The 25941-nt window shown below is 38.7% G+C and overlaps 1 protein-coding gene across 1 annotated transcript; it reads right to left on the reverse strand.

The window, feature by feature from the left end:
- Window positions 1-910: 910 nt before the first annotated feature.
- LOC114030335 (E3 ubiquitin-protein ligase DTX3L-like) lies at window positions 911-15620 on the reverse strand. The gene is made up of 5 exons (XM_027845142.1): window positions 15292-15620; window positions 10599-10819; window positions 7377-8918; window positions 3771-3988; window positions 911-1893 (listed from the first exon to the last, which is right to left on the reverse strand). Exons 1-5 carry the CDS (start codon window positions 15479-15481, stop codon window positions 1824-1826), a joined length of 2241 nt encoding a protein of 746 aa, XP_027700943.1. The 5' UTR covers window positions 15482-15620; the 3' UTR covers window positions 911-1823.
- Between the last annotated feature and the right edge of the window lie 10321 nt (window positions 15621-25941).

Genomic DNA, 25941 nt, shown 5'->3' on the forward strand with positions numbered 1-25941 from the left:
ATTATTTAGAGAAGAAACAACTAAAGATCATTAACCTTTTGACCTGCAGCAATATGCACTATCAGCTATAATCTCTTTCTAATTGAGAAGGGAACCCCTCTTCACCATAGGTTATCTTTCATTTTCCAAGCAATGCCACAGGATCCAGTATTTAAGCTCCTAATGGATATTTTTGCTTTGTTTTTGTAGCAAATAGAAAAGTTGTACTCATTCAGAGAGGAATGAGCAGGTTATCCATTGCTCTACAACTACACTTTTGAGGAGGCACCTAGAATAATGGGAAATTGAGCAGAAAAAATGGAAAATTGTGGAAGTTAAAAGTCAGAAAATATTTGGGTGTGACTGTGGTCTCACTAAAGCTAGTCAGGAGTGAGGAACCTGTGGCCTCGAGGCCACATGTGGCTCTCTAGGTCCTCAAGGGCAGCCCTTTAACTGAATCCAAACTTCACAGAACAAATCCCCTTAATAAAAGGATTTGTTCTGTAAAACTTGGACTTAGTCAAAAGGCCATACTCAAGGACTAGAAGGCCACATGTGGCCTTCAGGCTGCAGGTTCCCCACATCTAAGCTAGATAAACAGAGCAATTACCACAAGGTGCACCCCAAAAGGTGAGCTAAGAATGCGGAGAACCAGGACAGGACACAAACCAATGCCAGTTGCTTATTAATCTGGACACTCTGATTCCCAAGTCAATGAGCCTGCCCATCCATAGTCAGTCAGTCAGCAAGTATTTATTAAGTGCCTACTATGTGATAGGCACTGTGCTAAGTGCTGGGGATACAAAAGAAGGCAAAATATACTCTCTGCTCTCAACTGGCTAATAGTCTAATGGGGAAGAAATATGCAAACACTATGTACAAACAAGTTACATACATGATAAATTGGGGATAATCTACAGAGGAAAGGCACTAGCAGTAAGGGGATTTGGGAAAGGTTTCATGTAGAAAGTGGGATTTTAGTTAGGAATTGAAAGAAGTCAGGGAAGCTGGTAGGTGAAAGGGAAAGAACTGCAGGCATGGGGGGATCATCTGGTGAAAATGCACAATCAAGTGAGATGGAGTTTTTTGTGCAAGGCACATCAAGGAAGCCAGTATCACTGAATCACAGAGGATATAGTAGGGAAGTAAAGTGACGGCAAGGGTATGAAGGGTTTTGAATGCCAAACAGAGGCCTGTAGATTTGTTCCTGAAAGTGATTGGAAGTCACTGGACTTTAGTGAAGAGAGAAATATCCTTCCCCACTCCTCAATTTGCATTAAATTTGCCAGAGCCCCATAGATGGATAGTGTCTTTCTGAAGTGAAGGACTCATACAAGTATTGGGAGACTATAATTTGCTTCAAAGTGTCTTCCAATCTTTTAATGTTTCTGGCAACCATTCCAGTTACAAGGGAGCTAGCTCCAGTGAGTTTGAGGCCACCAACAACTGACCACAAACAATGTGAGTGTACCTGAAGGGCAGTTGTCACCTTGTGCAAGTGGTACAATGGAAGATTCCTTAACTCCAGTATCCCTGGTGAAAGCAAAATGGAGACAAGCAGGAAAGTACCAAGAGAAACACTTTGGGTTCTCACTAGAGCAACATTTACATTCCTACCAGGCTCTTAGTTTGTCTAATAAAAAATAAAATCTCTAAGAAATTAGATGGGTTAGCACATAGCAGTTCATCCCACTCACCCCTAAACAAACTGATTTCTTCTCAAATTCTTTTCTTTTTCTCTAAATGGTGCCTATATGCACATATTTTAATGATTGCTTGGATTCTTTTCCATAGCTGCAGCTTTTGCAAGCCCAGCTCTCAAGGCATCCTTGAAGCCAGCACTCTTACTCAATCCCTTTTGCCTTCAGTTCCAGCTTGACTCTTTCCAGATAGTTGGGATCGGGGTAACCAAAGCTGCAAAGGGATAAAGATTTTGAGCATCAGAAACTCCCTTTTTAAATGATAATCCTTCAAATACCTGAAGACAGCTATCTCATCCTTCCTCCCCCACCCTCTTTTCTTTAGGTAAAGAATCTCTTTTTCTTTCAAATGATCCACATATGGCAACAACCTGAAGGCTTTTAATCAACCTCATTGCCCTCCTTGAATGCCCTATAGATTATCCATACCCTTCCAAAAATGAGGTACCCAGAATTAAAGCAATACACCAGAAATAGTCTGAAGAGGTCACTATATAGCCACTCTTCTCTCTTCTGTCTTGGACACTATGCCTCTCTTAATGTAGTCAGTCTAAGACTGTATTAGATTTCCTGGCTACAGTATTTCATTACTGACTGATATTGGTCTTATATATCCTTTCTTTTATTTAATTCAATATTTTGATTTTTTCCCAATTATACATAAAAAATTTTAAATTCTTTTTTTCAAATTTTAAGTTCTGAATTTTCTCCCTCCCACCCTTCCCAACCCCATTGAGAAGGTAAACAATTTGACATAGGTTATACATGTATAATCACACAAAGCACATTTCCATTTAAGTCATTGCATATATTTTTCCAGGCATACATCATCTCATCTTGTATTTCTGAAGTTAATTTTTTGGAACCAAATTAAGACTACATTTATGCCTACTGAATTTCACCCTTACAAATATTTGACCCACATTAAGATTTGGGATCCTACTATAGGGTCACAAATGAAGAGAAGAAAGAGACTTTGTAAAGCATCTAGTCCATTCTTTTCAATTTTCAAGAGAGGAAACTAAAGCCTAGGGAGCATAAGTGACTTGCCCAAGGAAACAGAGGTAGCAATTGATAGAGGTAGGTTTTGAAGCCAGATCCCCTGACTCCAAAGGTAGGGCCACTGTTCCATGCTGCCACTGTCATCTCACATATTAATTATCTCTCTGAGCTTTGTGTCATCTAAAAATCTGGTAACCATGTCTTCTATTCCTTTATCCCATTCCTTGGTAAAAATATTAAAGAGGACAGAACCAGGGATACATCCCCATGACATGCCACAAATGCATCTCCCATAGTAACATGGACCCATTTAATACTACTGTTTGTATCTGATCACAGTGGTCTTTCAAAGAAATAGGTGGCACTTTCTCTGATTCTATAATGTATGAAATCATTGTTTTTATTGTATTTGTCTCTGAAAGATCTCTCTGAGATTATACTTTTGTCTTGGAAAAGACACTACTATAGTCCCCAATCCTACTGTGGCAAGTAATGGTTTCTACCACAGACCACCATCCTGACAAGTGTTGCAATTTCTACATTTGCTTTAGAAACCAGTGGAATGCAAAAGGAAATGTCTCCAACTGGAATGAAATATTATTACCCTGTAAGAAAAAAGGACATGTGAGGAATTCAGATAAATATGGGGGTATGTGTATGGAGTGTTGCAGATTATAATAAGCAGAATATGAAAAGAATATACAAAATGACTGCAACAATGGAAACAGAAAAAAACCCAATAAAATGAAAGCAAATTTTCTGTATAAATTTCTGTATAATTTGCAGCATAATTAATTATATTCATTAATTATAATGAATTGACAAGAAAAATCCAAAGAAGAGATGAGAAAATATACCTACTTCTATTTTCTGGAGAGATTGAGGGGTGATTTGAGCAGGACATGTTGGATATGCTATCAGATCTGGTCAATGTGTAGGTTGGACTTCCTGAAATTTAAGGTTCTTTGAAATTTTTGTTCAAGAGAAGGTTTGTTTGTGAGAGAGGACATAGGGTGAGTGAATATCATGGGAAAACAAAGAAAATCAATAAATCTTAAATTGTTTTTAAAAAAAGGAAATATTCCTTACTTTTCTGGGCCACCATCTTGATGAGTTTTGTGGTGTATATCATTCCATGTGATCACATCTATTCGTCCTGTTGTCCGAGACTGTCCTATTGTGAAAATCAACTTTTGCTCAAAAGCTCTTTGGAGGAGACTCAAAACTTGCTGTCCTTCTTCATTATTTGGCAAGTATGCCAGTCGTCTTGTTCCTTCATATTGTTTTCCTGGGTTGGGATGATTTCCCTGTATGGAGAAGTCAAGCAAACATCAAGAAGAAGAAGAAAAAATATGTAAATCTATAAACTTCTTTACAAAGGAATATCGTTTCTGAAAAAGACATGATGTTTTGTTTTGTCTAGTAATAGGTTTGTGGCTTCACTAATGTATTATCCCAATGGTGGTGGTGTGGGGGAGGGGTGGAAACCAACTGTACAAGAGAAGATCTGCAGGCTCCCTGCTCTGATTATTGTCTTTAAAAGATGCCCAGGCCACCAAGGGGTTGTGACTTGCCAGGGTCACACAGTTGGTGTCAGAAGCAGGGTTTGAACCAGGTCTTTCTTACTCAGAGACTGACTCTCCACTACTCATTTTGCTTTAAGGTAGTTCTTCATTGTGAAAGTCCTTGCTATGGCACAAAAACCTGTAAAATTCAATTCAATTTAACAAACACTTACCAAATGCCTGCTGTGTACAGAGCATAGTGCAAGAAAATGGAGGATTTATAAATAAACAAACATTTTCTGTCCAAAGGAACCTAACAAATTAAATATTTTCTCAGTGCATGCTCCATAGGTCATAGGTGACAAAGGAGAGATTTCATCAGGACTCATCAAATTTGAAGGCTGATTTCCTCATGAATGAACAAATGAAACTGAAACTTTCTGGAGTCAACTCATGTTTTCATCCCAAATGAATATTGCCCAGTCTCCCTCTGAGGAATCCTAGTGGATGGGGCCTTAGGATAAATAACATTACCCTTCTGGGCTTCATTTTCCTTGTCAGAAAAATGGGAGAGGATCCCATTTCCTCAGTCCAAAGTGATTTGTGAAGGTGGGAAGAGAGAAAAGATAAGAGACATTATGGTGTAGTGCAACACACAACTTAGTTGTTCAGAGATCTGCCCCAGGCTGAGAGTCAGGTTCCATTTCCTGCAAATCAGACCTGTTTCACCAGAAGGATTAGTGGGACCCCCTCCATCTTCTCCCATTCCCATTTTCACAAGCTTATTTTCTCCATTTCACCTAGCTCCAGTTAAAGCTCATTCAGTTAACCAAAGAGGTCATTTCTGTTCATAAGAAGGTCCTGGGGCAGAGTATGGTTAATCAGTCTATAGTGTTGGTTGGGAAGCAAGAAATGTCTCCACTGACTGCTTTCAAAGTGAGAGTTCTCAAGTGAGATAGAAGAGAAATGTAAGCCATTCCAAAGGTATTTATTCATTAGGCTACTGACCATTGCTTATTTTTCTTTTCAGAAGCTTCTCTTAAGGCCAGGTGGTAGTCATAACAAGTCAAATGGACAAGATTTATCAAGAATTTGCTATAAGACAGGCATTATTCCTAGGGTGCAAAGAAAGGTAAAAACAATTCTTGCCCACAAGGAGCTTCAATTCTAATGGTGGAGACATCATATGCATACAACTAGGAGTATACAAGACATACAAGGGTAAATTGGAGATAATTTCAAAGGGAAGTCACTAGCATTGAGGGAGACAGGGAAAGGCTTCTTGAAGAAAGTGGCATTTTATCTGAGACTTGAAGGAAGCAAGGAAAGCCAGGAGCTGAGACTAACTAGGAGGGACAGCATTCTAGATATTGGGGATAGCCAGTGAAAATTTGGGAAGGTGAGAGATGAAGTGTTATGTGCTAGGAATAGCAAGGAGGTGAGTGGAGCTGAACTGAAGCGTTTGTGGGGAATAGTAAAATGAAAGATGACTAAAAAGGGAGAAAAGGGAGGTTGTAAGTACAAACAGAGGATTTTATATTTTATCCCAGAGGAAAATGAGAATTACTGGGAATTTACTGAGTAAGGAGATGAAATGACATGCTTCTTAGGACTATCAATTTGGTAGCCGATGGAGGACTGACTAGAGTAGAGAGACTTGAAATAGGGAAATCAAACATTAGACTATTTGAAAGGGAATTGACACCTTCTTTCCTTCTTTGCCCATACTATACTTTGTCCTTATGGGGGGGGGGGTATAAGTTAAAAGTCTTTGTCTTGTCCTATTTTTATGAAAAGAAAGTACTAAATAAATGAATTTAGCACATTTCTTGACATACAGTAAATGCTTAATAAATACTTCTTCATTAATTCATTCATATTTGTTGAAATGAAATCTCATATCCTATCTATTCTTCCCTTTTCAACATATCCCTGTCCCCATACCTCCACGTCAAGGCCTGAATTCACTCCAACTTATATCTAATACAACATTAGAGTTGGATTTTTCATATCATTACTTTCCTTACTCTCTTGAGCACTATTTGAGGAAGGGGCAGTTAGAGATCTGAGCAACCTTCAAGAATGTGGAAAGCAGGAAGCTGAAAACTAGGGAGAAGCAGCTTCTAGTCTTGATGCCAGCAGCAGGATGCATCCCAGAAATATTTTGTGTAAAGTTGTCTATTAATTTATAGCATACTATGAAAGAGATAAAAAAGATACAAAAATCCCTACTTATCAAAATACTGAAATCCAATGCAAAGCTTCAGAAAACATGAGGGAAAAATGGACTGAAGATCTGTTAGAGGCTTAAGGTGTGAAGTTTCAAGCCCCAGGCTTCTGCATGTGGGTACTGATTTCTGCTTGCCATATCATTCTTCCCTAGAGTATCTGCAAAAATAACTCAGCCAATTAATCTATATCTTTATCCAGGGATAGGAGCTGGTCTCAGATTTCAATGGTACAGAGAACTACCCAAGGAGGAAATGCTCTCTCCTAACACAGGCTGGCACATTGTCTGCAAATTATAATCTTAAAGAGTTGCCTAGAGCACCAAGAAGTGCTGTGATTTGCCTAGGATCACACAGCCCGTATGTATAAGAGTTGGGCTTGAACTTAGGTCATCTTGGTTCCAAGGCTGGCTCTCTGTCCACAGTGTCATACCACTTCTACAGCTAATTCGTGTTCTAGGTACTGGAAATTATATGTGTATATGTATGTGTGTCTGTGTGGGTGTATGTCGCTGTGTGTATATACATACATAAATACCATTTGTGAACCTCCTGAGCATCTGAATTGGTAGCTAAGTGGTGCAGTGAATAGAACGCTGAACCAAGTTAAGAAGACTTGGACTCAAATCATGCCTCATACACTTACTAGCTGTGCAAGCCCGGGCAAATCTCTTAATGTTTATTTGTCTAATTTTCCTTGTCTGTAAAATGGGGATAATAGTAACACCTACTTCCCATGATTGTTATGAGAATCAGATGAGGTATTATTTGTAAAGTACTTGCAAACCTTAAAGTACAATAGAAATGCTAACTATTATTTTTCACCTGGATATATGAAATATCTTAAAAATTGCTAACAGAGAAGCCATGCCAAATTCATCCTTTATAAACATAGCTGGGTTCTCTTTTGCCATGATAAACCTGCACAAAGCTTCTAACACTCAGCACAAACCCTTGCTTACCGTCTGTATGCCTCCACTCATGTCATACTGAATCTCAATAGTGCCACATGAACTATAACCAGGAAGTGCATAACTCAAACAAGAGTAAGTCATTTTTCCCTCTGGCTGATTCCCTTTCACAATACCGTAGGAAGTCTGGCATACAGGACACACTGGCTTATGCTCCATGGCCTCTTTGATACAAGGGCCACAGAACTCATGCTTGCACTTTGGTAGGACTACTTTGTGGTGAATAATGTCCATACAGATGACACATTCCTCCTTTTCTTCCTCCTCCTCTTTTTCTAAAACCCCACAGGTAGGGAATCCCTGGGACAAAGGATCACCATTTTTGTCCAAAGTGGATTTGGGGTCTTCATTCCAATTCTCTCCAAGGGAGAGAGCTGGTCTCTGCTGAGCAGGACCTTCAATACTAAAATATCTCTTTATATATTTCATTGCCTCTGCAAGATAGTTGGAAAAACCAGTCAATGTCAATTCTCCTTTATTCCACTTGAACTTTACAAGTGGGTGCTTTCTTTCAAAGTCTTCAAAGAATGTCTTTTCAGACCAAAACTTTCCCTCTTGGTCTAATGGCTTTAGGATAACTGCCTCTTTGACAATCTGTGGTGAGATCATCTGATAGACATCAATAAAATATTGATAAGCATGTGCAGAGAGGTCTAGGCCTTTGGGTGTAAATACAAGGCGGGTTTTCCCCTTTTGGGGGCTGTTCACCATTGCTGCTGCAGTGTCATATTTTTTCTCTATTTCTGTGATTTCTTGGAACAAAAGATGCAAGTGATCAGTATCGACCTCAAGTCCATTCTTCATCATGTTTTGGGAAACCATTATTTTCACAGGTTGTTTGTGGGAGAAGTTTGCTTCAATGAAACCTTTAACTTCTGAAACATCCTTTGGGTCTCCCTGGAGAATTAAGACTTTTCCTTCTGTTCTCATATGGAGGTTTTTAAACATGTAGGTCAGTGTTCTTTGGACTTCAGATGCCAGCTTATCATCTGTGAAATGAACTTCCTGAGAGGTCACATTCTGTATTTCCTTCTGAAATGCTCTGGTAAAAGCCTCTTGAGCTGCTTTTTTGTCCCTAGGATTACTTGTCTCAAAATCTAAACCGACATTGCCAGCATGATATGACAAAGTACTTTTGATATGTACTTTGTGCTTTTTTTCTATTCTGTTCAAAGTTTCAGCAAAGAGATATTTAAAATATTCATACAAATGTAAAGGAACTGAGATATGGTCTGCCTCTTCTGTTCCATGTTTTGGGTTTGAGGGAAGAATAGGACTGTCCCAGTCATTTGGCATACTTTTCTTCACTGCTCTTGCTGAGGTGGAGTGGGGAAAATCTTCCTTTTGGTCATTTTCCAACATCCTCTCACTTAAGAATCGATGAGTTTTTTCAATATCTTCGTAGTCACCAATCATTTTCTCAACTCCATCACGGCCTCCCTCTATTTTGAGATTTGGGCAGAGATTAATAATTTTCTCCTTTTGCTCCTTGGAAAGGTTGAAGCTCAAGTGGGCCTCCACATGGAGAAATATCTGAAATTTACAAAGACCAAATAAAATCACAAGGCTATTAATGGTTCTGCTCTTTTTAAGATTCCTAGACATCATAGAATTAGAGCCTTAACAACTCCTATCATTGACTCTGACTTGACTTTGTGCTTCATTGTGGATTCTGCTTACATTTCTTGATAGCTATACTGATGATAATGCACAGTAGATAAGATGTGGAGATTGGGGGAAGTGGGAATGGTGTTGGTAATCAAGAGAGTAAGCACTAAGCTAGGTTCTGCTACCAATCAGCTATATACCTTAGACCAATCATTTCAACTCTCTAATCCTTGCTTCTTTCATCTGAGAAATGATGATGATGATGATGATGATAGCATTTATCTAGCACTTTAATGTTTAAAAGACACTTTACATATGTTATCTCATTTGTCTCAGCAACTCAGTGGACTAGGTGCTATTATTATCCCCATTTTATAGTTCAGGAATCTGAGGCACAGTGACTAGAATACAGGAATTGGAGGCAGAAAGACCTGAGTTCAAACCCAGCCTCAGATACTTAACTGTATGATCTTGAATAAAACTCTCAATCTCCCTTACCCTCAGTTTTCTCACCTGTAAAATGGGAGTAATAATAATACCAACCTCTCAGTTTTGTCCTGAAGATAAAATGAGATAATATATACAGTGCTTTGCAAACTTCAAACTGCTGTGTAAATACTGGTATTATGAGGTCTCACAGCCAGTAAGTGCCTGAGCCAGGCTTTGACTCTTGAAGCCAACTCTTGACCATTGAACTGATACCACGTTCTTTACGCCATTCACTACAGCTAGAAAAATTCTAAGGTTTGCAATCCTGTGTGCCTTATATATGCCAGATTTCCTATGGTATCATGAAAGGGAATCAGCCAGATGGAACAATGACAACCACTTACCAGACTTCTTCACTTCCAGGTTACAGTTCATTTGGCACTACTGAGATTCATTATGACATATGTGGGGGCATACAGATGGTAAGGAAGAGTTTATGGTGATCATTGGAAGCTTCGTGCAGGTTTATCATGACAAAAATTACCCTGCTGCAAGCTATTATACAAGATCATAAGATCACAAATATAGAACTGGAAAATACCTTGCAGGTTTTCCAGCCCAGCTCTCTCATTTTATAGATGAGAAAACTGGGGAACAGCTAAGTTAAGGTCCTAGAGGTAGCAAATGCTAGGGGCAAGATTTGATCCCCAGCCCTGTGACCATGCCCTTTTGGTAACTACAACCTTTTTTTTAAAACTGAAAATAAACTTAGTGATAAATTTTTTATTTTACATCACTTTGACTTCCCAATATCTACCTCCCTTCTGCCCTACTTAGACAGTTATTCCTTATAACAAGTGGGGGGGGGAATAGCTCAACAAAACTGACAGATGCATCCAAAAATTCACCTTGTTATTATTTCACTCTTATCTCCCACCTCTGAGAACCTACAATCTAAAATATGCACCCTTACTCGATTGGGAGGAAGAGGTTGAGGAAGAGGAGAAGAGAGGACAAAGGGCAGGGGAGAGAAGGAAAAGGAGAGAAACTTGTGTAAATTATGTAAGTTAGCACACATTTCTTATAATATGAATGTTACTCTAAAGGTGGAAGGACATTTTTAGGTGTGGTGAATGGGAAAGGCCTCTCTGATCACCCTCTTCCCTTCCCTCTTACCTTTCGAATGAAGGAATCAGAGGATCCAGAAGCACCTCCTTCTTCTGGATGCTTCTTATCTGGAAATTCCTTTGGGAGTGACTGAGTCTGGGAGGAAAGCTGGCTTATCTCCAAAGTGTTCTTCTCTCCTGAGGTTTCCTTTGTTTCTAGGAAGACTTTCACATGTGATGTAGCACTGACCTCCACAGTATGGTCTCTCTTTGCTATCACTCTTTCCTTGGCTTAGAGAAACAAAAAAAGAAAGATAAATGATAAAGTTTCAGAATAAGTTTCCTTCAAAAATGTAATATGTGAATTGACTAGAAAACCAAAGACTCCCTCAAACATGGGATTAGACTTTTAGAGCTAGCAGGATTAGAGCTAGCAGGAGCTGCTCCCCCTCCCCCAAACCCATCTTGATCTTAGAGTCTGTCTGAATCTTGGAATGCAGCAAGGCAGTGACAAGGAAGATGCAGGATTCTACAGAGAAGCTCTGGAAGAGATTGTTTAATTTGCCCTGCAATAGGAAATAATTAAAAGAGAAGAACAGATTATGAGACATGTCTTTGGAAGGGATGAGGGAATAAAATTCAAGATGCTATGGGTATGAAAGAGAAATAGAGGTTTTAATTTTCAGGATGGGTCAAAAGAGGCCATACCAAGGTCACATTTGGGGTTAATACTCTTAGACTATGTCTATATCTCCCATGAAAGAGTTATAAGAAAATAGAAAGGGAGCAGAGGTGGAACCTTGTGTGCCCTCCATAAGATTATAGATTTAAGGCTGTAAGAGACATTAGAGATCATCTAGTCCAATTCACTTACTTTACAGAGGAGGAAACTGAGGTCCATGGAAGGGAAGTGCCTTGCCCAAGGGGCACAGTAAATGGCAGAGCCAGTAGATGCCAAAGCCAACACTGTTTTCAATGTAACATGCTGCTTCTCACTGAAACCTTTTCTGGATTCTTTTTGATACCAATGCAAACTGGGATGGGATTTGAATAACACGCCCAACATAGGCTTAGTTGAGTAAATTAATTCTGATGGGGAGATGGGGGCTATGTAATAAGTGCCTTACTTTATTTACCAACAAGTCAGTATTTCGTAAATTTAACAAAATTGTTTCACTGTTAGGAATGCCACAGAACAAGTAAACAGTTTTGCTGGCAGTAGAAATCTATCATCTTTTTCCAAGGACTAGCAATCCCTCCCTGGAGACCATTTTTGTTTTGCATTTTTATTTTTTATTTTTTATTTTTATCAATAGGTGAGATTGCTCCAGACACACATAGATATTCCATGTAAGCTTTGACAAACCTTATCCAAACTCTCTCCATCATTAATGAGTCCCAGGTCCTAGAGGAAGGCTGCATCTTCCCTTTCCCGGTTCTAGGGGTACTGCTGAGGAGGAGCTGGGGGTATATCTTTAATACTATCAGTCCATGGCCTTCATCTATGTCTTTCCCCATAAGGTGATCAGTTGAGAATCATTGTAATTAGCCAGACTTAAGAGGTATCTGCTACAGTGGCACAGTAAGAATATCTGGTACAAAATATCCTTCCGACAGCCCTAGAAGGATGTGACCCACTCTTCCACAATGACATAGAGTCTAGCTGAAATAGGTACAAGCTTAAAACAACCATGTGAGGCAAGGGGGTAACTCTAACTCATAGATTTTGGTTGCTGGAAGTCCTTGAGCACCATCAGATGCTCAAGAAGCCCCCCTCCCCTTAGGCATGATGTAGTCTCTCTGCTGGCATCTCTTGTAAAGCCAGGAATCTATGTCCAATTTGTCTTTGGTTCCCAATGCAGATTAATTCAGGAATAGATTCCTCTAGCACACCAGTGGGAAGATAGGAAAACCAAGATCCTTCTGTCCTTTCAAAGGTCTTCCACTGGTCAAGGAGGAGTGAGGGTGAATGGAAGATGACCTAGGCCAAGACCAAAGTCCAGGTCTCTTATTTCCCCCAGGCATTTCTTCCTCAGGGGTTAACTTTCTCTTGGTTCAGCAACACTCACTGTTATTTATTCCTATCTGAATCTTCATGACCCCATTTGGGGGTTTTGTGGCAAAGATACTGAAGTGATCTCCCATTTCCTTCTTCAGCTCATTTTACAGGTGAGGAATTAAGGCAAATATGGTTAAGTGACTTGCCCAGAGTTACACAGCTAGTAAGTGTCTGAGGCCAGATTTGAACTTCTAAAGATAAGTCTTCCTGATTCCAAGTCCAGTGTTCTGTCCACTGGGCCACCCAACTGTCCCTTCAACGTTCAGTAGCATTCCTTCATTCCAGCCAACTCTTTTTGATGTGCTGTTAGAGAGGACCCAGAGGACATGACAAGTCTAGCATTATTTTACTTCATCTAATGAATTTCAAATACTTCCTTTAAAAAATTTATTTTGAAATTGAGTACCCAAACCAGTTCACTTCCCTATAAACAAGGCAAAAAAGAGAGGAGTGTACATGAAACTGAGGCTATGTTTCATATCTTTTATTTTTCAGTATATATTGAATTCCACTCATTACTTTCAAAATTGTCTTACTTATTATCTCTGCTACCTTCTGAACTTCCTTCCATTCATTTCTGTGTAATTAAAAATTGTTGCAAGGCAGTTTTGCTTTTTGGTTGTTTTTTTTTTTTTTTTTTTTTTTTACCATAATTCTTAACCCCAATCCCACTAAAAAAACCAACAGAAAGGAAAGAAAAATTCTTGGAAAAGACATTATCAAGTAAAACTAATCCAGAGTGGCCATATCCAAAAATGTATATCTCTTTCTGCACCTTGAAAATATCACCTCTCTGTCAGAAGGTAAATAGTATCTTCACCATATGTCCTTTGGGGACATGGCTGATCATTGTATAAATCACAGCTCTTAAGTCTTTCAAAGTACTTTTTCTTTATACTGTTGCTGTGCTTGAATAATGTGTTCTCATTCTACTTAGTTCCTTCTTTATCAGTTTCTTCTCAGATTCCTTGAAATCATCTCTTTCATCATTTCTTACAGTACAATTTGTATTCCACTTTATTCACATGGCATAATTTGTTTTGTCATCGCTCAATTGATGGGCATTCCCTTAGATTCTAGTCCTTTGCTCTTATTTTTCCACCTTTTTGTCCCTTCACATTCATGATCAGAAATTTTGTTTTGGAAAAATAAATTCCATTCCCTTCTGCCTTTCTATACTAGTCTATTCCTTTTACTCTTTCTTCTCTTTCTTCTATTAGAACATTCATAATGGAATCAATCTACATTTAGATCCTCTGTTTTTCTTACTTTTCTCCCTGATACTCTTCCAAGGCATTAAGCTTCTGAAAGGAGTCTTGTTTATCCTCCTTAGAATATTAGCACTGCATCATCCTATACCTCCTTCCAATTGTTCAAATCAATTTACCCAAGTTCCTCTGAACTCTTCTGTCTGTATTTCGCTTTTTTGTTTGTTTGTTTGTTTTTGTTATTTGGTTAGGCAATGAGGTTAAGTGACTTGCCCAGAGTCCCACAGCTAGTGAGTGTTATGTGTCTGAAGCTGGATTTGAACTCAGATCCTCCAGACTCCAAGGCCGGAGCTGTATCCACTGTGCCGTCTACCTGCCCCCGGTTTGTATTTCAAAGATTCTACTCAGCTCTGGTCCTTTCATCAGAAATGCTTGAAAGTTTTCTTTTTGATTAAAGGTCCATTTTTTTCCTGTGTAGAATTATACTCAGTTTTTGAGGGTAAGTTATTTTTGGTTGCAAAGTCTATCTCTTCTGCCTTTTGAAATATTGCAGTCTAAGAGTTCTCATTTATGGGAGAATCTTCCAGATCCAGTGTGATTCTGACTGTAATCCTTTGGTATTTGATCTGCTGCTTTATGGGTACTTGATGTGGGAGTTTAGGATTTGGGTTCTATCCTTCCTCTGACCTTTCTCTTGTTGTTAGAGGTGAGTTTTTTCTGTCTTCACTTTTCCCTCTCATACTAATACATTTGGGTATTTTTCATTTGTGATATCTTGAAATTGGTGTCCAGAGTTTTCTTTTGATCAGGCCTTCCTGATTTCTAGGTCCAAAGCTCTATCCACTCTGCCACCCAGTTAACTACTTTTTGGGACCTCAGTTTTTTCATCTTTAAAATGAAAGGGCTGGGCTAAATGTCCTTTCCAGCCCTAAAGCCTTTGCTGCCCTTCTAATGACGGGAAGTTGCCTTATTCTGCTCCAGCAGCACAGTATGGACTCTGGCATGGGGGGAGGGAATGAAGTGGGAAGGAATGGGGGGAGAGAAACCAGTCAGTTCTTGCCTTTCTTAGCTGACATAGTGGATAGAGCTTTAGGCCTGGAGTCAGAAAGACTTGAGTGCAAATCCAGCCTAAGATACTTACTAGCTGAGTCTTGCTGAGCAAGTCACTTGATCTCCTTCCTCCTCAACTTGCATAATTGTAAAATGGGGACAATAATAGCACCTACCTCACAGGGTTCTCGTGAGGATTAAATGAGGTAATATTTGTAAGTTATGTACAGTGGTCGACACGTAGTAGGCTTTATATAAATGCAAGCCATTATTATTTTTATTATTATTAGTATTAACCCGAGCCCTGTTTCCCAGTGCCCCTTCTCCTGGCTCGGGATGGGTTCTCCACTTTGGTGCCCTCTCCCAGTTCACCCTGTCTCCCCGCCGCCGCCTTTCCTCCCACGCTGGCCTCTGTCCAGCGGCTCCCCCAGCCCCTTCCTTCTCACCTTCTTTTTCCAAAAACTCTACCCAGAAAGTTCCTTCGGTGAGGCCGGCATTGACCTTGCACTCGCCTCCCCCGGACTTCTTCAGGCTCTGGAAATACTTTTGCAGCTTCTTCTCCAGTCCAGAGCAGCTCTCGGACACACGGACCAGTACCCGGTACGGCGGGCAGTGGGCAGAGCTTCCAGTGGCCATATGAGCGGGTTCTTGACTCGTTAGCCGAGGAGCGGGGGCTGCGGCGTTTGTTCGGTGGGCTCTGGAGGGGTAACTGGCAAGCAGGGAGGAAGGCAAATGGTACTGTCAGCTCCCTACCCCCACCTCTCTTCAGAGGTAACATTCAAACTTTCAGTTTCGCTTCTCTGAAGAGCCTTCCCTATTCCTAGCCTCAGAGAGCGGGGAGGGGCTGGGGTGGAGGCAAAGAAGACTGTTCCGCTTGGACCAACCTCAGCCCCCAGCTCTACTTGGGGCTTCTAGTTCTCTTAACTGGGGCGACAGGGAGGGGGCTTGGGAATTTATATTAGCTCCCACTTCATTTTTGGGGCGGCGGGGGAAGGGTGTCAGATGTAGGGCTGTAACATTTCCAGAAAACTTGAAGAGAGGAAAAGCACCTATTTGTTTTTTCTCTCTTTTTCAAAAGACATCCAGGCGTATTCTGAATTCCTTATCAGCTAAGAAATAGTTACCCCTCGAATGACATCAGAGTTACGGTATCCAGATCACCTCTCATTTCAAAACCTCGTGCTTCATAGGATCTAGCTTAAATTTAAAAATTGGAAGAGAATTTCAAGGTCATTTATTTTAGGAGTTCTTGACCTAGTGTCTAAAGACTGCAGTTCCGTGGATAAACTTCCCTGGGGTCTAAGCTTGGTGTTTTGAAAAATATATATTTTTGGTAACTATTTCAACATAATTGGCCTTCTCTGTAATCCTTTGTATTTTATGTTTGTAAAAACCTTATTCTGTGAAGGAGTCCGTAGGTTTTAACAGTCTGCTTAAGAGTTCCATGAAAGAAAAAAGGTTAAGAAACCCTGATCTAGTGCAACACCCTAATTTACAAAGGAGAAAACTGAGTCCTCTATAGGCTAAGTGACTCATTCAAGGTCTGAAAAGGAGTAAGGAGCACAGTCAGGATTCAAACCCAGGATGTCTGATTTTAGCTAGAACCAGTAATGTGGTGCAGACAGCCAGAATGATCCAGAGAGCTGACTTGAATTTCCAGTGAGTATAAAAATCGCCAAACATTACAAAAGAGACCTTTTTATTTCTTTTTTGCTTACTTGGTTGCCTAGACTTAAGAAAGTGTTGGAGAAAATGTTAATAATACAGGGAAACTTAAAAGTTTGTTGTGGTTTTCTGGCAGCACAAACCCAGGTTTTAGGCCTCTTTCTACTCCACAGTAGGACAGCTAGGTGGCACAGCCCACCACGCCTGGAGCCAGGAAATTCAAATCTGGCCTCAGAGGCTTGGTAACTCTGTGGCCCTGGGCAAGTCATTTAACCCTGTTTGCCTCAGTTTCCTCATCTGTAAAATGAGCTAGAGAAGAAAATGACAGACCACTCCAGTATTTTTGCAAAACAAAACAAAACAAAACAAAACTCAAATGGGGTCATAAAGAATCAGACACAACTTTTTCAACTACCATACAACACTTGCTCTGTATCCTGGGCCTGAGTACTTTTGAGGGGGCTAAAGGGAGGGTGCATATATGTAAGAATAAATGGAAACTCAAGTTTCTTTTCACTCTCATCTGGTCAAAATGAAAAGAATATATTCACCAACTCTTAGAAAAGGCTGTTAAAAATAATATCTAGCATTTATATAGTGCTTTAAGGTTTACAAAGCAACTACAAGTGTTATCTCAATTGATTTTCACAACTCTGGTAGGTAGTTGTTTTTATTATTCCCATTTCAGAGATGAAGAAATTGAGTCCAACAGAGGTTAAGTGACTTGCCCAGGGGAGTAAGTATTTGAGGCAATATTTGAATTCAGATCTGCCTGACTCCAGACCCAGTGCTCTAACCATTGTACCACCAACTTTCATGTAGTCCAATAATTTTTACATTTTCTCTCTTTGATGTGTTTTCCAAGTTGGTTCATATATACCTATATGCACATAAATACATATACACACAGATACATGTGTATACTGTGTTATGCATTCATCACATAAGTGCCATGAGTATGTATACACATCTATGTATAGCCTATCCTGTTCAGGAAAAGTTTCTAGCCACCATACCTAGCTGTCTGAACTGAGAAGGCTTGAGTATCTCTGAAGACATAATAGCAGTAGTTAGTAGCAGAGAGAAATGCCCATTAGAGACTACTTGCTAAGCAGTTCTCAGAACATCACTCAGTTAAAACTCAGGGATGACTGGAGCATTGGAACCATTAGGGGTGAAATAGGACCAACAGAGGAACCACGAGACCAGTAGAGTACTGCACCAGCAAAAGTCACCTGGACAACTGTTAGCCCAGGAACAGCTTAAGGTAGACTATAGAAGCAGCCATTAACACAAGCTCAGTATGGACTGGTGTGGTCCAGTAGAGCACCCAGCAGGCAGCAGACCTAGAAAGAGCAGCATGGTGACAAGTCTTCAGTCATCTTGCAGTCTCAAAGAAGTGAGTCACTCTTTCTACATGAAGAAGCAAATTTACAAATCACATTTTTTTGTTTCCCTAGAAAAATTAAGAAATGCTATTTCTCTAGCCTAAATCCTCCCCCCCCCCCAACTTTTCCCTTTAGGAAAAGAAGAAAAACAAAAGTATAAATTTTCCTTTGAAATGGAGTAAGGGTATAAGTGGAAAAGTTTGTGGCCAAACAAGAGATAGAAGGTTTTAGGGAAGGTATAATGGACAATTTTGATTGCGTAAAATTAAAAAGCTTTTGCACAAACAAAACCAATGTGGTTAAAATTAGAAGACAAGCAGGAAACTGAGTAAAAATCTTCACAGGAAGTTTCTCTGATAAAGGTCCAATTTCTAAGATATAAAAGAAACTGAGTCAAATTTACAATAAGAGGCATTCTCCAATTGTTAAATGGTCAAAGAACATGAGTAGATCATTTTCAGAGGAAAAGGACCTAAACTATCAATAGCCATGTGAAAAATTCTCTAAATCGCTAGTACAGAAATGCAAATTAAAACAGCTCTGAGGGATCACTTCATATCCATCAGATGGGGTAAGGAGGGAAAAAAGGAAAATGACAGATGTGGGAGAGGATATGGGAAAAGAGGCTCATTAATTCAATGCTGATGGGGCTTTGAATTGGTATGGCTATTCTGGAAAGCAGTTTGAAACTATGCCCCCAAAGCTATTAAACTATACTTACCTTTTGACCCAGTGATACTACTATAAGGTCTATATCCCAAAGAGATCAGAGGAAGAAAAAGGGCCCATGTGTACAAAAATATTTACAGCAGTTCTTTTTGTGGTGGCAAAGAATTGGAAATTGTGGGGAAGCCTATTAACTGTGAAATGGCTAAATAAATCATGGCATATGAATGTGATGGAATACTATTGTGCTCTAAGAAACAATGAAGGGAATGGTTTCAGAAAAACCTAGAAAGACTTGAATGAACTGATATAAAGTGAAATGAGCAGATTTCAAGAGAACAATTTATTTACACAGTAACAGCAATATTGTTAAGATGTTATATTACAGTATTGTTAACTTTGAAAGACAGTTAATTCTGATCATCACAATGATCTGCCACAATTCCAAAGGACTCCTAATGAAACATGCTATGCATTTCCAAATAGATAATCAATAGATGGAGACTGAAGTATCTCTCTCTCTGGCTAGCTCTTTGTCTCTATCCTTGTTTCTGTCTCTCTCCTAGTGTGAAAACTTCTTTTGCATGATTATACATATTTGTAGTGGGTTTTGTTTTTCTTTCCTTCTCAATGTGTGGGGGGAGGAGAAAGGACAAAATTTTTAACTTAAAAAAAGAATAAAAAAGTCTATGTCCTTTTTTAAAATGGAACAAGGGAGACAATCAAACTTAACTTTTTTATTAATTTACTTTGATTTATCAATAATCATTTCCATATGCTTTCGAGTTTAAAATTTTTCTCCCCCTTCCTCCCCACCACCCTCCCCAAGACAGTGCACAATCTGATATAGACTATACATTTACATTCATATTAAACATATTTTCACATTAGTGATGTAAGTAAAAATTAAAACCAGTAGGAGGAATCATCAGAAAGACGAAACAAAACTCAACAGAAGAGAAAAAAAATAGCAATTCGACTTTCATAGTTCTTTCTTTGGATGTGGATAGCATTTTCCATCACAAAGCCTCTGAAGATGTCTTAGATCCTTGTATTGCCAGGAAGGGTTAAGTTTATCAATATTATTCCTCACACAACATGGCTGTTATTGTGTACAACATTCTATTGATTCTGCTCACTTCACTCAGCATCAGACCTTACAAGTCTTTCCAGGTTTTTCTGAAGTCAGCCTGTTCATCATTTCTTATAGCACAATAGTATTCCATCATATTCATATACCACAACTTGCTCAGCCATTCCCCAAATGATGGACATCCCCTCAATTTCCAATTCTTTGCCACCACAAAAAGAGCTGCTATGAATATTTTTGTACATGTGGGTCCTTTTCCCATTTGTGTGATCTCTTTGGGATATAGCCCTAGAAGTGCTATTGCTGGGTCAAAAGGTATGCACATTTTTGTAGCCCTTTGGGTATAGTTCCAAATTGTTCTCCAAAATGGTTGGATCATTTCACAACTCCACCAACAATGCATTAGTGTTCTGATTTTCCCACATTTTCTCCAACATTTGTCATTTTCCTGTTTTGTCATGTTGGCCATTCTGATAGGTGTGATGTGGTACCTCAGAGTTGTTTTGATTTGCATTTCTCTAATCAATAGTGATTTAGAGCATTTTTTCTTATAACTATAGATGGCTTTAATTTCTTCATCTGAGAACTGTCTGTTCATATCCTTTGACCACTTTTCAATCGGGGCATGGCTTGAATTCTTATAAATTTGACTTAATTCTTTATATATTTTAGAAATGAGGTCCTTATCAGAGAGACTGGTTGTAAAACTTCTTTCCCAATTTTCTACCCTCCTTCTAATCTTAGTTGTATTGACTTTGTTTGTGCAAAATCTTTTCAATTTAATGTAATCAAAATTGTCTATTTTGCTTTTCGTAGTGTTCTGTATCTCCTGTCTGGTCATGAATTCTTCTGTTCTCCATAGATCTGACAGGTAAACTATTCCTTGCTCTCCCAGTTTGCTTATAGTATCAGCTTTTATATCTAAATCATGAACCCATTTTGACTTTATTTTGGTATATGGTGTGAGATTTTGGTCTATGCCTAGTTTCTGCCATACTCTTTTCCAGTTTTCCCAGCAGTTTTTTTTTCAAAGAGTGGGTTCTTATCCCAGAAGCTGGGGTCTTTGGGTTTATCAAATAACAGAATACTATAGTCATTGACTACTGTGTCTTGCATACTTAACCTATTCCACTGATCCACCACTCTATTTCTTAGCCAGTACCAAGCAGTTTTGGTGATTGCTGCTTTATAATACAATTTAAGATCTGGAATGGCTAGGCCACCTTCACCTGCATTTCTTTTCATTAGTTCTCTTGATATTCTGGACCTTTTGTTCTTCCAAATGAATCTTGTTATTATTTTTTCTAATTCTATAAAATAATTTTTTGGAAGTTTGATTGGTATGGCACTAAATAAGTAAATTAGCATAGGTAGAATTGTCATTTTTATTATATTAGCTCGGCCTACCCATGAGCAACTGATGTTTTTCCAATTATTTAGATCTGACTTTATTTACATGAAAAGTCTTTTGTAATTGTGTTCATAGAGTTCCTGGGTTTGTTTCAGGAGATAGACTCCTAAATATTTTGTAATGTCTACAGTAAGTTGAAATGGAATTTCTCTTTCTATCTCATGCTGTTGGGCTTTGTTGGTAATATATAGAAATGCAGATGATTCATGTGGGTTTATTTTATAGCCTGCAACTTTGCTAAAGTTGTTTATTATTTCAAGTAATTTTTTACTTGATTCTCTGGGATTTTCTAAGTATAGCATCATGTCATCTGCAAAGAGTGATAGTTTTGTTTCTTCTTTGCCTATTCTAATACCTTCAATGTCTTTTTCTTCTCTTATTGCTAAAGCTAACATTTCCAGTATGATGATGTTGAATAACAATGGTGATGGACATCCTTGTTTCACCCCCGATCTTATTTGAAATGCTTCTAGCTTGTCCCCATTACATATTATGCTTGCTATGCTATGCTATGCTATGCTAAGGTTTTAGATAGATGCTATTTATTATTTTAAGGAAGACTCCATTTATACCTATGCTCTCTAGTGTTTTTAATAGGAATGGGTGTTGTATTTTGGGAAAAGCTTTTTCTGCATCTATTGAGATGATCATGTGGTTTCTGTTAGTTTTGGTGTTGATATGATGAATTATGCTGATAGTTTTCCTTATACTGAACCAGCCCTGCATTCCTGGTATAAATCCTACCTGGTCATAGTATATTATTCTCCTAATAATCTATTTGTTAATATTTTGTTTTAAATTTTTGCATCTAGATTCATTAGAGAAATTGGTCTATAATTTTCTTTCTCTGTCTTGACTCTTCCTGGTTTAGGTATCAGCACCATATTTGTATCATAAAAAGAATTTGGTAAGATTCCTTCTTCACCTATTTTATCAAATAGTCTATATAGTATTGGAATTAATTGTTTTTTAAATGTTTGATAGAATTTGCATGTAAATCCATCTGGCCCTGGAGATTATTCCTAGGGAGTTCATCAATGGCTTGTTCAATTTCTTTTTCTGAGATGGGGTTATTTAAGTATTTTACTTCCTCTTCTGTTAATCTGGGCAATTTACATTTTTGTAAATATGTATCCATTTCACTAAGATTGTCAAATTTGCTGGCATATAGTTGGGCAAAATAATTCCTAATTGTTGTTTTAATTTCCTCTTCCTGGGTGGTAGCTTCACCCTTTTTATTCTTGATAATAGTAATTTGGTTTTCTTCTTTCTTTTTTTAAATTAGATTAACCAAAGGTTTATCTATTTTATTGGTTTTTTCATAAAACCAGTTCTTAGTTTTATTTATTAGTTCAATAGTTTTCTTAATTTCAATTTTATTAATTTTTCCTTTGGTTTTCAATACTTTGAATTTGGTGTTTAATTGAGGATTTTTAATTTGTTCTTTTTCTAGTTTTTTTTAGTTGTATGCCTAATTCATTGATCTCTTCTTTTTCTATTTCATTTATGTAAGCATTTAGAGATATAAAACTTCCCCTAAGAACTGCTTTTGCTGCATCCCATAAGTTTTGGTATGTTGTCTCATTATTGTCATTCTCTTAAATGAAATTATTGATTATTTCTATGATTTCTCATTTGACCCAATCATTTTTTAGGATTAGATTCTTTGTTTCCAATTCTTTTTTAGTCTATCTTTCCATGGCCCTTTATTACATATAATTTTTATTGCATCATGATTTGAAAAGGATGAATTTCATATTTCTGCCTTTCTGCATTGGATTGTGAGGTTTTTATGCCCTAGTACATGGTCAATTTTTGTGTACGTGCCATATACTGCCGAGAAAAAATATATTCCTTTCTATCTCCATTCAGTTTTCTCCACAGGTCTATCATACCTAACTTTTCTAATGTTCTATTCACCTCTTTAACTTCTTTCTTGTTCATTTTGTGGTTAGATTTATCTAGTTCAGAGAGGGGGAGGTTGAGGTCCTCCACTATTATAGTTTTGCTGTCTATTTCTTCCTGTAACTCCCTGAACTTCTTCTCTAAGAATTTGGATGCTATACCATTTGGTGAATATATGTTTAGTAATGATATTACTTCATTGTCTATGGTGCCTTTTAGCAGGATGTAGTTTCCTTCCTTATCTCTTTTGACAAGATCCATTTTTGCTTTTGCTTAGTCTGAGATCAGGATTGCTACCCCTGCTTTTTTTACTTCAGCTGAGGCATAATATATTTTGCTCCAGTCTTTTACCTTTACCCTGTGTGTGTCACTCTTTTTCAAATGTTTCCTGTAAACAATATTGTAGGATTATGGTTTTTAATCCACTCTGCTATACGCTTCTGTTTTATGGGAGAGTTCATCCCTTTCACATTCACAGTTATGATTACTATCTGTGTCTTTTTCTCCATCCTTTCCCCCCCCTCCCATTTATGCTTTTCTTTCTCCTTTCCCCCCTACTAGTGTTTTGCTTTTGACCACCACCTCCTTCAGTCCCACTTCCCTTCTATTATCCCTTTACTTTTCTTCCCCTTTACCCTTACTGCTTCTTCCCACCCTTCTATCCCCCCTCCCTTTTCTTTCCCCTTTTCCCTCTTACTGCCTATAGTCCAAATTAGATTTCTATACCTGATTATGTTATTCCCTTCTTGAGCCAAATCTGATGAGAGTAAGGTTCAAACAATGCTCATCCCCCTCCCTTCTTTACCTCTGCTTTAATAGGTTTTTGTGTCTTTTCCTGTGATGCAATTTACTCTTGTCTGCCTCCTCCTTTCTCAGTACATTTTCTTAGCTCAAACTAATCCACTTACTTGGATCCATTTAACCCACTTGATTAAATTTTTTTTTTGTCATTACATCAAAGTCAACTTATATCCACCCCCTTTATGTATACTCCTTTAACATGGTATAATAACAATACAGTTCTCAAGAGTTGTAAGTGTCATCTTCCCTTACAGAGATGTAAATATTTTGCCCTTATTAACAATGTATTGTATCTTCTGTCCCATTTACCTTTTTATGTCTCTCTTGAATCTTCTACTTGAAGATCAAATTTTTTGTTGAGCTCTGGTCATTTTATCAGGAAGGTTTGGAAGTCCCCTATTTCATTGAATATCCATCTCCTTCCCTGGAAAATCATGCTCATTTTGGCTGGGTAGTTAATCCTTGGCTGCATGCCAAGTTCCTTTGCCTTATGGAATATCATGTTCCATGCCCTGTGGTCTTTTAATATAGAGGCTGCAAGGTCCTGTGTAATCCTGACTGTGGTTCCATGATATTTAAATTGTTTCTTTCCGGCTGCTTACAGTAATTTCTCTTTAATCTGGTAATTTTGGAATTTAGCTATTATATTCCTTGGCATTTTTAATTTGGGATCTCTTTCAGGCGGGGAGAGGTGGATTCTTTCTATAGTTTTTTTGCCTTCTGGTTCTAGGACTTCAGGGCAGTTTTCCTTTATGATTTCCTGAAGGATATTGTCCAGGCTCTTTTTTTCATCATGATTTTCAGGTAGGCCTGTAAGTTTTAAATTGTCTCTCCTGGACCAATTTTCCAGGTCAGTTGTTTTACCCATGAGGTATTTTACGTTTTCATCTAATTTTTCATTTTTTTGTTTCTGTTTGACTGATTCTTGCTCTCTCATAGAGTCATTAGTTTCCATTTGTTCAATTCTAATTTTTAACATATTGTTTTCTTCTGTTAGATTTTGTACTTTCTTCTCCAATTGGTCAATTGTATTTTTGAGGGATTTGTTTTCTTCAGTGTACTTTTTTTCCAATTAGCCAATTGTACTTTTAAAGGACTCCTCTACCTCTCTCATTTGACTTTTAAAGTCCTTCTTGAGTTCTTCTAAGAAGGCTTTTTGGGCTTCAGACCAGTTCAATTCCCTTTTGATGTTGCAGATGTGGGTTTGATGACAGTGTTGTCCTCTTCAGAATTTCTGTCTTGATCTTCACTCTTCTCATAATATGAGTCTATGGTACATTTCTTTTTACTCATGGTGTTTCTTTGTTCCCTGGCCTTTAAAGAGATTAAGCTCTCCTGCTAGGGAGCAGAGGGCACTGACCCAAGCTTCTTGTGTTGGGAGCCTAGGTCTTGGTCACTGGCTTTGTGTGCTGGGTCCTGTTATGTTGGCAGTTGGAGGCTGTAGGGTTCTGGTAGCTTATCTGGTGTTAGGTTGGAATCAGCAAGGCTGGGACTTTCAGGCAAATCTAGGCTGCCTGCTTTTCCTTTCCTTTAGCTTTATTTAGTTCCTTTTAGATAAGTGCTACCAGGTGTTTATCTGCCTGGGGCCCCTTGCAGTGCTGCCTCCTTTATTTCTGTTGAGGCACTGGGAGACTTCTTTGCTGTAGAATGCCGAGGCACCTGGTGGTTTTCTGAGCTGGTTTCCACCGGTTACCCCACCCTCACTGAGGCACTCGTAGGTACAGCTGTTGGTGTTTGCCTGCTCGACCACCTGGGCTTTAGGATCTCCTCCTAGTTGTCAGTTGGAGGATGTAGGTTCTGACAGCTTACCTGGTGTTGGGCTGGAATCAACAAGGCTGGAACTTTCAGGCCACTCTAGGTTGCTTTCTTCAGCTCCTTTCAGATGAATGCTGCTGGGTGCTTATCCAACTGGGGCCCTTTATAGTGCTGCTTCCCTTATTTTTGCTGAGGCACTGGGAGACTCGTTTGCTGTAGAATGCTGAGGCACCAGAATCTCCTCCTGGTGTGCTAAAGTGGGTCTTTCTACTAGCTGGCTGGGTGACTCCTGTTTCGTACTGCTCCCCTTCTCCCAGGGTAAGAGGGGCCTTTTCCGTTAATCCCTCTAGCTACCTGGGTAACTTCACTGCACGCCATCTTTCTTCTGGTTCAGCTGTTCCAGGGTTTTTTCTGG

The sequence above is a fragment of the Vombatus ursinus genome, unplaced genomic scaffold (genome assembly GCF_900497805.2).
Source record: "Vombatus ursinus unplaced genomic scaffold, bare-nosed wombat genome assembly UNPS02014959.1, whole genome shotgun sequence".
Lineage (NCBI taxonomy): Eukaryota > Metazoa > Chordata > Mammalia > Diprotodontia > Vombatidae > Vombatus > Vombatus ursinus.

What these genes read in the sequence shown, in the direction of transcription:
- LOC114030335 (XM_027845142.1), bottom strand. Translation starts at nt 15,481, where the DNA reads ATGGCCACTGGAAGCTCTGCCCACTGCCCGCCGTACCGGGTACTGGTC. An exon ending in AGAGTTTTTGGAAAAAGAAG is followed by an intron (nt 10,820 to 15,291) that starts GTGAGAAGGAAG and finishes TGTTTCTCTAAG; the next exon opens with CCAAGGAAAGAGTGATAGCA. An exon ending in CTGATTCCTTCATTCGAAAG is followed by an intron (nt 8,919 to 10,598) that starts GTAAGAGGGAAG and finishes TGTAAATTTCAG; the next exon opens with ATATTTCTCCATGTGGAGGC.